At 40.1% G+C, this 15,317-nt stretch overlaps 1 protein-coding gene across 1 annotated transcript; it reads right to left on the bottom strand.

Annotated features, from left to right (window-relative positions):
• Window positions 1-2,066: 2,066 nt before the first annotated feature.
• Window positions 2,067-15,263, bottom strand: LOC143282095 (lysosomal acid glucosylceramidase-like). The gene is made up of 10 exons (XM_076587584.1): window positions 14,947-15,263; window positions 13,975-14,175; window positions 13,067-13,210; window positions 12,598-12,731; window positions 10,147-10,319; window positions 8,596-8,833; window positions 5,859-6,062; window positions 5,257-5,420; window positions 3,329-3,448; window positions 2,067-2,370 (listed from the first exon to the last, which is right to left on the bottom strand). The coding sequence occupies exons 1-10, from the start codon at window positions 15,014-15,016 to the stop codon at window positions 2,274-2,276; spliced, it is 1,545 nt and encodes a 514-aa protein (XP_076443699.1). The 5' UTR covers window positions 15,017-15,263; the 3' UTR covers window positions 2,067-2,273.
• Window positions 15,264-15,317: the final 54 nt, after the last annotated feature.

The raw sequence follows: 15,317 nt of genomic DNA, 5'->3' as shown, positions 1-15,317 counted from the left end.
TTTAACCCGCAAAACTCAACTATGGGAAGTTGATGCACTGCCTAAGTCTTAGAAAGAATAATGACTGACGCACTGGAAGAGCATGTAGGAACAGTCAGCATAGGCGGCAGAACAATCACAAACCTACGTTTTGCCGACGACATTGATGGACTGGCTGGAAAAGAAGAAGAACTGGCAAGCCTGGTCAAACATCTAGACAAAGCCTCCACATCGTATGGAATGCAAATCAGTGCGGAGAAAACCAAACTGATGACTAACAACACCAACGGCATCAGCATTGTCATCAAAGTCAACGACGAAAAGCTTAAAACAGTCCACAGCTTCAAATATCTGGGAGCAATCGTGTCAGATGAAGGATCTAAACCAGAAGTACTCTCGAGAATTGCCCAAACAACAATGGCACTCAACAAGCTGAACACCATCTGGAACAACAAAAACATCGCTCTCAGCTCAAAAATCAGACTGATGCGTTCCCTGGTTATATCAATATTGCTCTACGCCTGCGAGACTTGGACCCTGACTGCGGACATCGAGAGAAGAATCCAAGCTGTCGAGATGAGATGCTTTCGTAGACTACTTGGCATCTCCTACAGAGACCACATCACTAACACGGAAGTGAAGAACAGAATCAAGCAAAGTATTGGACCCTACGAAGACCTTCTGTCCATAGTGAAAAAACGCAAACTTAGGTGGTATGGACACATCTCCCGATCATCTGGTCTTGCCAAAACGTTCCTGCAAGGCACCGTACAAGGAGGCAGAAGGAGAGGACGGCAGAAGAAGAGATGGGAAGACAACATCCGGGGGTGGACAGGCTTGACGCTCGGTGACGCCCTGAGGAAATCAGAAAACCGTGAAGAGTGGAGAGGGGTGGTGGCCAGGTCAGCAGCGGTGCCCCAACGGTCTGAACCCAGACTACGGGAGAGGTGAAGGTGAAGGTGAAGTCAGCAAGAAATGTGTGTGTGTGTGTGTGTGTGTGTGTGTGTTTTCAGCATGTTACTGAATAGATTAGGCAACTAAAAATTGTTACATGTTACCATCACTCAGGTTGGTTTGGGATGTAAAAAAAAAAAAAAATAAAGTTCAAATCCTGCTTTGTCAAACCGAATCTTTCAAAAATATGTGTGTGTGTATGCATGCATGTTTGTGTGTGTGTGTGCGGAAAGGGACAAAAGGAAAATAGAGACCTAATAATGATAATGGATTCTTAAATAGACCTTTATCCAGAATACTGCTCTAGGTGTTTCACAAATCACATAGTATTCTACATAACACATTACATCAATGCCTCATATAGATAACAAAGTGCACCTTGCGAAAGATATAAAAACATGAACAATGTATAGATTTGCATACATACAAGCATAATATTACATTCAAACATACATACACCACCGCCCCCTTGTTCACCCCCCCCCCCACTCCCCACACACACATACATACACACACATTCACAAAGTACACATGCATAAGTGTACACATATATAATTATATATGCACACATAGTCAAGCATACCACATGAACTCTTGAGAAAGCCAGGAACTGACTTGTCAAAAGTGGTGGATAAACAGTTCTTAGCATAAAGAACAACATGCCCACTAAAGTGGCAAGCAATGATAAAAGAGTTGACTCTCTCCATATGAACGGCGAAAGAGACGACGTTAACAGTTTCACCCCAATTACCATCATCAAAATATTGCAAGTGGAAGGCTCTTATACTGAAGAGGTGAATGTTGACAAAGATACCACAATTCTGACGACGGAAGCTAAAGGTTGGGTCATTCAGAGGGGTCTGTGTAGAGGAGAAGAGAGGACTGGCCGTACTGAGTGAGTTAAAGATATAAAAGAGTTAAAGATGCCCTTTCTTTTTTGAATATTAATTTCTTTTCTGCACAAAAATTTTCCAAACCCTTTACAGTTTGTGTGAGCATGTGTGTGTGTTTGTTTTTGTGGGCTGCAACTGCCATGTTTACTTGCATGTACAAGTGGGTTTTTATGTGCATTACCATTTTTACCCCAACATGTTGGCAGCCATACTCCATTTTCTGGGATGATACTCTTTGGAACAGAATTGCAAAGTCTTACATACACATGTGCATGCATGTATACAAACATACGCAAACAAAACCCTTGCTTACAAAAACACATGGATATGTCTCTATACATAACAGTCATACATCAAACTTATGACAGAGCTTTGATTACATGAAATATTACAATGTGAAACAAAAAAAAAATGTACATCTGGTAACAGTCATATTATTTCACACGGTCATTTCCAAATCACAGTTTTCAGTGAAAATGCAGGCAGCCTGATGTTGATGTACACACTGCCATCTTTGAGGGACAAGGCAACAGGGTTGTGATCCCTGAAATTGACCAGAAAAAGAATCCATTTACTGTTGAAACACTATGAAGCGTAGAAGTCCTAACATTAAAAATAAATCATCAATTCAACATAGTTTCAATACAGACCAGTGCAAAGTTACTCACATTTATTTCTGCAAGCATGTTTGCATCTGATCTTGATCAAAGACAAAAAAAAATATCAAGATTTTATTTAACCTGTGACCCCTATCGGGGCATGGAGGATTTCTGGAAACAACATAGTTAAGAATACAACTAGAATGATCAAAGCATTTGCATCAATCGAGGTAAAACAAGTGTCAACATGCCTTTATCTGCTTGAAAGTATCCTATGCAACACACACACATACTTACATACTACCACCACATTCAAACAGGCAAAAACATTCATATGCATGTATTCTCACACACACAGGGAGACTGAAGTAACACATATACCTAAATTCTGTATAAGATGCAAATGTATGATTACATATGATCAAATATCATATGCAAGCATTAAACACCACACACATTCATGACCATCTGCATTTGCAAACGTGCATGCACGCACACCCACACCCCCACACACACTACATTCACACATAAGAAGATTTAAAGAATCAAAAAAAATTAAACCTTTGACCCTTGTTGGGGCATGAAGGATAGACATTAGCAACATGCGCATTGCTTTGGTAAAAAACATTTTAAGTCAACAAAGCAAACGTATCTGGTCATTAAACAAGCAATAAAACAAATAAGAACAGTCATTCTAACTCATGAAATCTGTGATGAAATAAAGATAAGAACAAGTCACATCTCAAAATCTTTCCCTTCTTTATGGGTTTTTCCAGCTATAAACACGATCCCTCCTTTGAATAAATCACAAAAATTAAACAGAGATTTGCATTTCGTGTACTACACACACACACACAAAGTGACACACAAACATACACGCACACATATATATGCAGTTCTTACATATTAAGGAGGACGACAGCAATGTGGGAATCTGGCCTCATGAAAGCAGCCGCCTTGACGTAAGGAGACGGAGATGGTGCCGACATCTCCAGGTAAACTGACCCAGGTGGTAAGAACTTGCTGAAATGCAATCAAGACATTGTCTTTTTTTCGTCTTGGAAATAACTGAAAGTACTGAAGGTACAACTCACGGATCTCCAGGTAAACTGACCCAGGTGGTAAGACTTACTGAATGCAGTACTGAAGGTACAACTCACGGATCTCCAGGTAAACTGACCCAGGTGGTAAGAACTTACTGAAATGCAATCAAGACATTGTCTTTTTTTCGTCTTGGAAATAACTGAAAGTACTGAAGGTACATCCCACGGATCTCCAGGTAAACTGATCCAGGTGGTAAGAACTTACTGAAATGCAATCAAGACACTGTTTTTTTCTTCTTCTTAGAAATAACTGAAAGTACTGAAGGTACATCCTACAACTCTAAAGTGGAGTGATGGCCTGGAGGCAACGCCTCCGCCTAGAAAGCAAGAGAATCTGAGCATTCTGGTTTGAATCACGGCTCAGCCGCCGATATTTTCTCTCCCTTCACTAGACCTTGAGTGGTGGTCTGGACACTAGCCATCTGGATGAGATGATAAACTGAGGTCCCGTGTGCAGCATGCACTTAGCGCACATAAAAGAACTGATGGCAACAAAAGGGTTGTTCCTGGCAAAATTCTGTAGTAAAAATCCACTTTGATAGGAAAAACAAATAAAACTGCATGCAGGAAAAAATACAAAAAAAAAAAAGGGGTGGCGCTGTAGTGTACCGACGTGCTCTCCCTGGGGAGAACAGCCTGAATTTCACACAGAGAAATCTGTTGTGATAAAGAGAAATGCAAATACAAATAAGCAGCATTTGATTTTCTCCATGTCTGACCTGGGTTCTGTGTCTCTGGAGCATTGAACAAAATGCAGAGTTAATGTCCATTTCTTACACATTCTTTCTTTCTTTCCATGCATGGTTTAAAATGATCTTTTTTTCTGCTATGTGACTTTAAACCAGCTGTGGAAATCCAGCGTTCAGCCAAAAAGTCAAGCACAGATATGCATGTGGAAAAAAGCAGACTCAAGGGTCAAGGCCAGATCAGCGTGTTGGGTTTATGTGAAGATCAGGCATCTGACTTCTTCTTCTTCTGCGTTCACTCGTATGCACACGAGTGGGCTTTTATGTGTATGACCGTTTTTATCCCACCATGTAGGCAGCCATACTCCGTTTTCGGGGGTGTGCATGCTGGGTATGTTCTTGTTTCCATAAACCACCGAACGCTGACAGGGATTACAGGATCTTTAACGTGCGTATTTGATCTTCTGCTTGCATATACACACGAAGGGGGTTCAGGCACTAGCAGGTCTGCACATATGTTGACCTGGGAGATCGTAAAAAATCTCCACCCTTTACCCACCAGGCGCAGTCACCATGATTCGAACCCGGGACCATCAGATTGACAGTCCGACGCTTTAACCACTCGGCTATTGCACCTGTCAGGCATCTGACAATTTTTTTTTTCTTAAATCTTGTTTTATTATTACTCTTTTTAATTTTTATTTATTTATTTCTTTCTTTTTTTTTTACAGCAGATGTGATGTAGCATATTATGTGGAACAGACCTCATGCATTAACACATAGAAAATGAAACAAAACAATTAGAAGTTTTGACTAAAAAAAAACTGACTCACATTAAGAAAATATTTTACACAGGACTGTATGTGCAACATGTTATGGTGTGTGTGTGTGTGTGTTTGTGTGTATGTGAGTGTGTGTGTGTGTGTGTGTGTGTGTGTGTGTGTGTGTGTGTTTGATGCAGCTAGGTGTATGTGTAAGCACATGTCTGTATTTACTCATTAAATCTTTAACACAACCATCGCTAACCTGATGTGTCACACACCTGAAATGGCCCAAGGCGTAGAACATTGGCTGTTTGTAAAACTCTTGGCTGGTGGCGTTGACAAGGATCGGACTATTATCCAGGTTATGAACCCAGTTTGGGCCACCAATGGTGCTCAGAGCAATATTCCAATCAGTCCAACCTGTTACCCAGTGGTTCAAATCCTGCAGAAAGTATAACATGATTATAAACTATCACAGAACATTGTCCAGAAATCATAACATGATTATAAAATATATATATAACATGATGAAGACAAATTTTAATCAACTCTGTTCCAGCTATACTTTTACGTGTGTATTTTTCAAAAATATATTTATAATTCTATATTTTTTTTCTGGTACACTTAGTTTGCATGGTTTGCTCATGATTTATTTATATTCTTTCATCAAGTCTTTTTTTTTTTCTTCTTTTTTTTTGGTGCATGCATACATTCATTATTTTTGTATCTACATACTTTCAGTTTCATTTTCTAAACATTAGATATTTTGAATTAAATGTAGCAGTTGACACTGTCCAACTTACATACAAAAATTATCACTGGTATAAGACTACATTCAACACTTTCCATTAAATGTAGTAGCCACCACTGTCCAACTCACATCCAAAATATCACTGGCGTAAGACTGTGCATGTTCCCAGACACCGATCTTGACCACCTTGACGGTAGCTTCTGTGGCCAATATAAACTTGTCTGGGTATTCCTGGTGCGTGAAATCAAGCGCAACAACAGGTGAGAACTCATCAATGTACCAGTGAATGCCGATACCTGACACGTATTTGGCTGCCTCCGGATCTGACAAAACCTGCAACAGACAGAAATACCATTCTAAAGCAAAAGAATGAACCAGAACATAAAACAATCCAGGAGAAGGAAAAGGAGAAGAAAAAGAGTACATGAAATGATTTCTTAAAAAAAAAAAAAAAAAAAGGTTAAAGGCCTCATAGCCTTTTACACCCACAGGGTCAGTAGTTTCATATTCACTGTGACAAAGGCAAGGCATAGGAAGGCTAGGTTCAGTCCTCTACTTCTGCCTTCTTCTTCTTCTTCTGCGTTCACTCGTATGCACACAAGTGGGCTTTTATGTGTATGACCGTTTTTATCCCCGCCATGTAGGCAGCCATACTCCATTTTCGGGGGCGTGCATGCTGGGTATGTTCTTGTTTCCATAACCCACCGAACGCTGACATGGATTACAGGATCTTTAACGTGCGTATTTGATCTTCTGCTTGCATATACACATGAAGGGGGTTCAGGCACTAGCAGGTCTGCACATATGTTGACCTGGGAGATCATAAAAATCTCCACTCTTTACCCACCAGGCGCCGTCACCGTGATTCGAACCCGGGACCCTCAGATTGACAGCCCAACGCTTTAACCACTCGGCTATTGCGCCCGTCACTGAGCACGGACACTTCTGCCGATTTGACTTTCCCCAAACAAAGTCAGCTTCCCATTCACACCTGGGCGAATTGGGGAAAAATGTGAGAAAACTGCCTTTCCCAACGACAGGACACCTGCTGACATCGGGCCTCAAACTCTGATCAGCAGTGATCACTGGATCAGAACTGCAATACCTGAAACGGTTTGACCAGGTCCCCTCAAAAAGAGACAAGACAAGACAAGACAAGACAAATTCTTTATTATCGAGGATAATAGATAAGCACTGGTGCGCTTTTTTTTCATCCAGTCGCCACCCTGAAACAGGGTCTACACTACACAATACTATATTATGTATGTCATTGCATGCACTACACAATGCTACTTAAAGTCATAGAATGCAAATACTATACTAGATAAAGGCATAAGCATGGTAAAAATAAGACACCCACACACACACGCACACACACACACACACACACACACACACACACAGAGGCACAGGCATGGTATTGATAATCAACATTAAAAAAAACAAAAAAAACAGAACACACACACACACACATAGTGTATGTCCAAAAATACTATACTAATGTGAATATAAAACAGTAAGTCTAATAAGAATACAGAGAGAGAGAGAGAGAGAGAGACAGAGAGAGAGAGAGAATATATCAGAAAGAGAAAAAGAGGAAGAAATGACAAACAACAAACAAATTAATCACAAATCACAACCTGATAATGTATAAATCTATGTTTTATCCCACATCTGGAAAAAAAAAATGCCTGTGAATAAACAATACAATCTATCAATACATTTATGAGAACAGTTTTCATATTTTCAGCTATCACCAATTCCATTCAAACAAAGCAAAAAAAAAAAAAGATTCTATGCATCATATGCATCTTAAAGCACCCTATGCTTTCTATGCTGTGTGTATATTCACTCATGGCAAACAAATGTATCTGCACTTGTTAGAGCATGCACACACATACATAGAAAGAGCATGTGCAAATCCACAGAAAGAAAGGGAGATAAATGCAGACAGTGAGAGACAGGAGAGAGAGTGGACTAGAGTATGTATTGTATTTGTATTTGTATTTCTTTTTATCACAACAGATTTCTCTGTGTCAAATTCGGGCTGCTCTCCCCAGGGAGAGCGCGCCGCTACACTACAGAACCACCTTTTTTTTTTTTTTTTGTATTTTTTCCTGCATGCAGTTTTATTTGTTTTTCCTATCGATGTGGATTTTTCTACAGAATTTTGCCAGGAACAACCCTTTTGTTGCCGTGGGTTCTTTTACGTGCGCTAAGTGCATGTTGCACACGGGACCTCGGTTTATCGTCTCATCCGAATGTAGGAGAGCAGAAAGAACATGAAAAACAAGAGAGAGGGAGCAAGAGAAAGAGAGAAGGAGAGAGAGAGAGAGAGCAGGCAATGCGAACAGTGTGAGGATGGGGGCAATTATGAGAAGTGAGGGGGTGGGAATCCTTTCACAGAACACAATCAAAAATCAAGAATATTTAATTCTTTGACCCCTGTTGGGGCAAGGAGGATATGAAGTAACATATCTGGTATTATACACCAAAATTAAAACATAAACAGCAGTTAAACTATGAAACTGTTGATAAAAACAGATAAACAATCATCATATCATCATGCAATTTTTCCCATATTGATAAATTTCCCTACTTTTAAACACGCTCTCCACTCTGCTTTTAACAAGTTGCAAAATATCCCCCCACACCCCCCACCCCCGCCCCCCTCCTACCCCCCAAAAATATAAACAAACACAAAAAAAAACCAAAAAAAAAACCACCTGTTTTTTTACTCAAATATTTCTTTGGAATTAACTCATTTCAGAAGATCTCCATACAAAAAACAAACAAACAAACAAACAAAAAAACAACAACAAAAAAACCCCGACAAAAACAAACGACGAACACCATCACCTCTCACCTTTTCCGCCCAGTATGGCAGAAGCAGACGGTTGTCATCCAGTATCATCAACTTCACATCCTGAAAGCTGTTGTTGTGCAGCGCCGGCCCCAGGTCCAGTTTGATGAAGTCTCGTTGCTGCTCCGGCGTGAAGCCCATGGCCTGAAAGAAGTGCTTGTAGATGTAGCCATCGGTGGGCTCGTTCTGCGCTGTCAGACCCCAGAAGCTGATGTTGTGTGCCTGGTATTCCTGCAGGAACCTGTAGGACACAAATATTTTTTTTTTGTACTTGACATATACATGTGCTGTTCTATGATAAACTGTTCTGTGTTTGTTCTTGTTCTCTCTCTCTTTCTTTCTCTCTCTCTCTTTATTTTTTCTTCTTGGTATGCATTGTTTTGTGATATACTTTTTTTTTTCTGTTATTTTTCTTAAGAAAACAACAGCAACAACAACAACAAAGGGAAAAACAAAACAAAAAAAAAAAAAAAAGAAAAGCAACAAAACAAACAAATAAACAAACAACAAGAACAATAGCAGCAACAAAATCAAACTTTTCAAAGCTGATATGTATGGTCCTGTTTATTTCTGTAGCAAACTATAATTGGCATAAACATATTCTATGTTTTTTTTAATAACAAACCAGATTTCTTTTCTTTCCTTTTTTGTTCTCTCTTCAAACCACCACTAAATACTACTACTACTACTGGTACTACTTCAACCTACTTCTGTAGACTAATAATAAGCATCCCTATCATTATCATGGCAAGATTGACAAAAGTTAATATGAAGGAAAAATAAACTCTGATGCCCCAAAACAAATGAAAGTGGGACAAATTGTTCTTTATTCATATCTTACTGTATCAAATACTTGCACAAAATGACTGTATCTGTAAAAGACACACTCACGGAGTGAACAAAGCTGTGGGTTTGCACCCCACAAATGTGTAATAAGAAAAAAGAAATTAACAAAATGAATTATTTCAATAACCACCCGTAAATGCAATCATCTACCTATCTATTCAACACTTCAAAGTCTTGATGAAAAACCTCAACTAAACCTTTCTAACTTGAGGTCTCCATCTTCTGCTTTCATTCTGACCTTCTCACCCTCCACCTACCTTTCGATTCCGCTCTCCCACTCCCCTTCCTCCCTACCCACATGTATACACTGTCGACCTACTTCTGACTTCACCCTACACCCCTGTACAGAGACACTATTTTTGTGTGTAGACATCATGGCTTGAATCCAGCTGTGTTCGAATAGGCTGGGTACTCTTCTCATAAGATATCATGGGTGGAGGCTTGTTAAGGTTTTATCCTTGTTGTTTGTCACTCACCAAACAAAATAGTTGGCCCAGGCCTTGTATTGAGATCCAGGCTGGTTAAGGTTTATCCTCGTTGTTCAACACCCACTTGACAAAATAAATAGTTGGCCCTGGCCTTGTAGTGAAATTCAGGCTGCTTATTGTTTATCCTCATTGTTCGACACACACCTGACAAAATAGTTGGCCCAGGCCTTGTACTGAGATCCAGGCTGGTTAAGGCTTATCCCCGTTGTTCGACACTCACCTGACAAAATAGTTGGCCCAGGTCTTGTAGTAGGGTCCCCCAGGCTGCCCGATGAGCGTGCCGTTGCCCGTCATGTTCTTGTTGGTCTTCATCCAGGCTGGGGCGCTCCAGGGACTGCCGAACAGACGCAGCTTGTGGCCGGTCAGGTTCTGTGCCTGCTGGATGTAAGGGATCTGGAACGCAAAGAACGCAGAACTCATTCCAGTTTCAGTTTCTCAAGGAGGTGTCATTGTGTGTGGACAAATCTGTATACATTATAATGTCATCTCTGGGTCTGCTCCTCCTTACCTTCAGGAACTCATCCAGATCTATATTCTGTCTCAGTCTCTGCGTTCCTGCGGTGACACTCGTATTTTTCGCATACCAAACAGAGGAAACATGCTTTCTCTAACATTGGACCTGTCATCTGGAACAAACTTCCTTATTCTGTCTGACATGCTCAGTCTTTGTCCTCGTTCAAATAGCCCTCAAAACTCACCTTTTCCCCAGCTGTTATGGTTAGTTTTCCCTCCCTGTGTGACTGTCTGTGATTGTTGGTGGGTGGAGAGATGAATGGGGTTGTATCGGTATGAATGCCTGGTGTGTGTGTGTGTGTGACCTGTTTATTTTGTGATGCATATAGGCAAATGAATGTTATGAAATGTGTCTGCATCAATGTATGTATGTGTAATTGTATCTGAAAATGCTCTGGGCTCTCCGAAAATAGGGCTCCAAATGTTCATTATTATCATTGTTATCATTATTACTCTTTTCCACATCTTCTAGGCAGATGCCTAACCAGCAGCATAACCCAACAGGCCAAACAGCTGGACTCAACCCCGGCTCATCAACACCCCCTGCTGAATGAAGGGGATCCGCAGGAAAAAGCATCACACTTTTGTTTGTTTTTCGCTGCCCCGTCATCTGCCATGGTTGCGTCAGTTAGATGTTGGACTTGTGATCCAGTGCTCACAAGTGATCAGGGTTTAAAGCCCCATTTCTGCCCGGTGTTGTGTCCTTGGGAAAGGCACTTGACTGTTTTTCTACACTCCACCCAGGTGTGAATGGGTACCTAACCTCAGTTGGGGAAAGTTAACTCTCTCCATACGAACGGCGAAAGAGACGACGTTAACAGCGTTTCACCCCAATTACCATCATCAAAATATTGCAAGCGGAAGGCTCTTATACTGAAGAGGTGAATGTTGACAAAGAATACCACAATTTTGAGTCATTCAGACACCCACTGGACATCCGAGGGGTCTGTGTTGAAGAGAAGAGAGGACTGTCCGTACTGAGTGAGTTAAAATGGCGAAAGGAGAGGATACCAAGCCCAAGACACAGTGGGTGTGATTCCACTGCCCTAATGGCTGTAAGAGGCTATGGAACCTTTCACCTTAACTCTCTCCATACGAACGGCGAAAGAGATGACGTTAACAGCGTTTCACCCCAGTTACCATCATCAAAATATTGCAAGCGGAAGGCTCTTATACTGAAGAGGTGAATGCTGACAAAGAATACCACAATTCTGATGACGGAAGCTAAAGGTTGGGTCATTCAGACACCCACTGGACATCCGAGGGGTCTGTGTGATGTTAGGTTTGCCAGAAGGCCACACACCAGAGAATATGGTTATTATCATTTTTTTTTTTTTATGGTTTTTGCACACAATTAATATCCCTGTTCTGATCTTTTTGTGACAGTTGTAGATGCATACACAGCAATTAGAAACACATGTGCACAACATCACACATCAATGAACATAGACAAACATGTTTAAACAAATGGGAAAAGCATACAAAGCAACAGACTTGCCCAAATATGCATGTATATGTATTTCCATCCAAAATATATGGAAAGATGATAGAATGAAGAACACACATGTACATGCAAAACATGAAAAAAAAACACCAAAAAAACATACAATGCATGCATGGGGTGAACAAGTGTGCAGTACATGATCTTTCACATGCACATACACAATGGATGGTGCGAAACTCTTTCAAACATGATCTAACATATAACACAGGTACTAACACAGGTACCTATACACACACAGAGATACACACACCCAAAACAACAATGCTGTCTCATACAATATGAACATGCAAACATTTCTCCTCCTTCCCATCCCAACACACAGACAGTAACAACTCTTTTTTTTTTTTCTCTTTTGGTTGTGACAAAACATTGGGCATACTGTAAGTTTGAAACACTCATTCATTATTTGTTCAAAGAGAGGAAAAGTAATTTCCTTCACATCAGTGTAACTTCAGTGTGAACTTTCTTTATACCATTGGATTTATGTAAAGATCAGGCATCTGTTCCTGTTGATTTTTTTTTTTTTTTAACAGCAGATGTGGTGTAGTATATAATGAAAGGATCATTTTGCATGCATAGACACCTCCTTAAAACTAAAAGTCTTTCTATCATTAATTTTGGTAGAGAGAGAATACAAAAAGTAAACACAGTCACCTTGTATTTCAAGTCCTCTGGCGCAAGAGCAAAGCTTTTCAGAGCAAAGTCTCCATCCACATCATCATAGGAATACTGGTGGGTAGAGAAATCACAGCTTCCCATCGGCACTCTCCCTATGTTGTATTCGATACCTGCAAATTTAAACAATACTTCATAATGCATGTCCAGTTTTCATATGTATGTGTGTGTGTGTGTGTGTGTGTGATGGAGTGTATCAGTTGTAGTACTGAGACTATGTTACTTTGTGGGTTTTGTGCATTGTGTTTTTATAATACTAATGATTCTATTTTATGTGTTTCTACTACTTTTTATGTGCTTTCTCATTTCACTTGAGGTACCGGATTTGTAAAGTGCTTAGAGCTTGCTTATGCTTGAATTATAGTGCTATATAAAATAAAATATCATTATTATTATTATTATTATTATAATTATCAAATTGACATGACTACTCTAGCAGAATTCCGACCTTCAGGCGCAAAGTAGGATCGAAGAAGTCTGTCTTGTGCTCCTTTTGGCAAGCTAGCAATGTTGATACCAGCAGCGTCAGTGAAAGCGCCACCAAATCCGATGATGGTCTGTTTGGTTTTGTTCCTCAAAATCTCATACACCGCTGCAATAAAAAAAAAAAATTAAATTGAAATGAATTGGAATGCCTCTCATAAAAACAACAACACATGCATAGTTCTATCTATCTATCTGTCTATCTGCTATCCACACACACACACACACTTTTTTTTCACTCATCTGTCTCTCATGGTCACAAATACACTAACACTATAACACTAACAGTCATAGACATTCAAATTTTGATATTGTATAATATAGAAGCTAGTGCATGCAAGCATGCAAACACATACTCACATTGTATGTGAATACACATGCATACACAACCTCACACACACACAAACTGTGCGTATATATATATATATATATCTAAGTGTGTCACTGTGTGTGTGCGCGTGCATGTGTGTGTGTGTGCATGTGCGTGTATGTGTCTCTCTCTCTCTCTCTCTCTCTCTCTCTCTCTCTATATATATATATATATATATATAGAGAGAGAGAGAGAGAGAGAGAGAGAGATTATATATAATTATATATTCAGCACCACACCCACAAGCAAAATTAGAAAGCAATATACTAGAATATCAGACTGCAAAGACACGTTTTCAACTAAGATCACATCATGTGCAAATACATATAATTTCATGAGGTAAAATTAAAAAGCACAGGCTCTTTTTTGTTGTTGTTGTTGTTGTTTTTGTTCCTTGGAACAGTCAACCTTTGACAAAAAACAAACAAACAAACAAAAGACTAGTATTATTATGAGACAGAGCAGCACACAACAGAACCAGAACAAAAGTAATCTGAACCAACATCCAGCAGAAGCGGTGGAGGTGTTTGTTGCACTGTAAGCCAGACGGCCCCCTGCCTGTGACGATGTGTACACTGCCACCTGACCAGCAGTCAGGACAGGCAGAGGAGGAACTGTATCACAGTAAGTGGCATTGCACACACATACTGAATTGCCAGTTCCAAAGCTCCTTGCGTTACATGGCAGACTGACACCGGCAGTATCTGAAAGAAGAGTTCCTGTATGAAATTTGGTGTTCTTATCACAGTCAAGACTTCTGGCATTCATAATTCTCGTACAGAATACAAGAAAGAGAAAGCGAGAGGGAATGAAAGAGAGAGAGGGGGGAGTGGAGGAGGGGGGAGGGCTAGGGGTGGCAGGGGGGAGAGACAGTGCTAGTTTTGTATGACATTCATTGATCTGTATGTATTTGTGTGCAGACTGTAGTACATGCATCCAAAAACAAGTGACAGAATTTATGAATACAAACATGTGACTGACTGTATAATATATGTGATGTACACACACACACACACACACACACACACACACACACACACACACACACACACACACACAATCACTGCAAAATGTTTAAATACTTAACAGTACTATAAGTTGCAATGTGAAAAATATGCATCCAACCAGAAATTAAATTGTTCAACAGTCGGCTGCTGTATAAAAATCTTCATTGTTCTTTTTCTTGAACTTTCACAAGGACAGTCCCCATTTCTAATGGCACCTTCTCTTCCCAACTACACATAATTTATGTTAACACATAGGCATGCACAGACACACAGGCACATGCATGCACGCACCCATACACACACATGCAGACACACACACACACACACACACTGATTAAAACTGTTGGGGGAACGAAATGCTAAAAACAACAACAAAAATAGGACATCATCTTTGGTTGATATGGGTAGAATATCTGGTATGTAACCTGTTGATGACTTTGACTGCGCAAAGGGAAGAGTAAAACTCACCTCTTATTCCGAGTAAAACTGTGGTTACGAGGATTATACGAAAAACATAACACAGTCCTACGGTACACATCACTATACTTTATTATCAGAATAATGAATCGGATGTTCCACTGTCACACAGTTTCCGTCCTCACTCATACATGTATAAAACTCGGAAAAATCAGTCAGCATTTGTAGATCAAGGGTGTTACATCAAGAGCATGTTGCTATCAATTAGGTTATCTTGGAGTGTAATCTATGACTTTGAGGCCCGCTGACAGGTCTAAAGTGGTAAGTGAAGTCTGAACTTGTGTGCAAGTTTCGGTTCCTGATCACAGGGAAAGATAATTCTGATGATCTATTTCTGTCGTTCTTCGGTAAAAAAGGCAAAT

Source organism: Babylonia areolata, chromosome 5 (assembly GCF_041734735.1).
Source record: "Babylonia areolata isolate BAREFJ2019XMU chromosome 5, ASM4173473v1, whole genome shotgun sequence".
In the NCBI taxonomy this organism is placed as follows: Eukaryota; Metazoa; Mollusca; class Gastropoda; order Neogastropoda; family Buccinidae; genus Babylonia; species Babylonia areolata.
The sequence above is the reverse complement of the archived record's forward strand: the minus strand, read 5'-3'. Positions and strand labels throughout refer to the sequence as shown.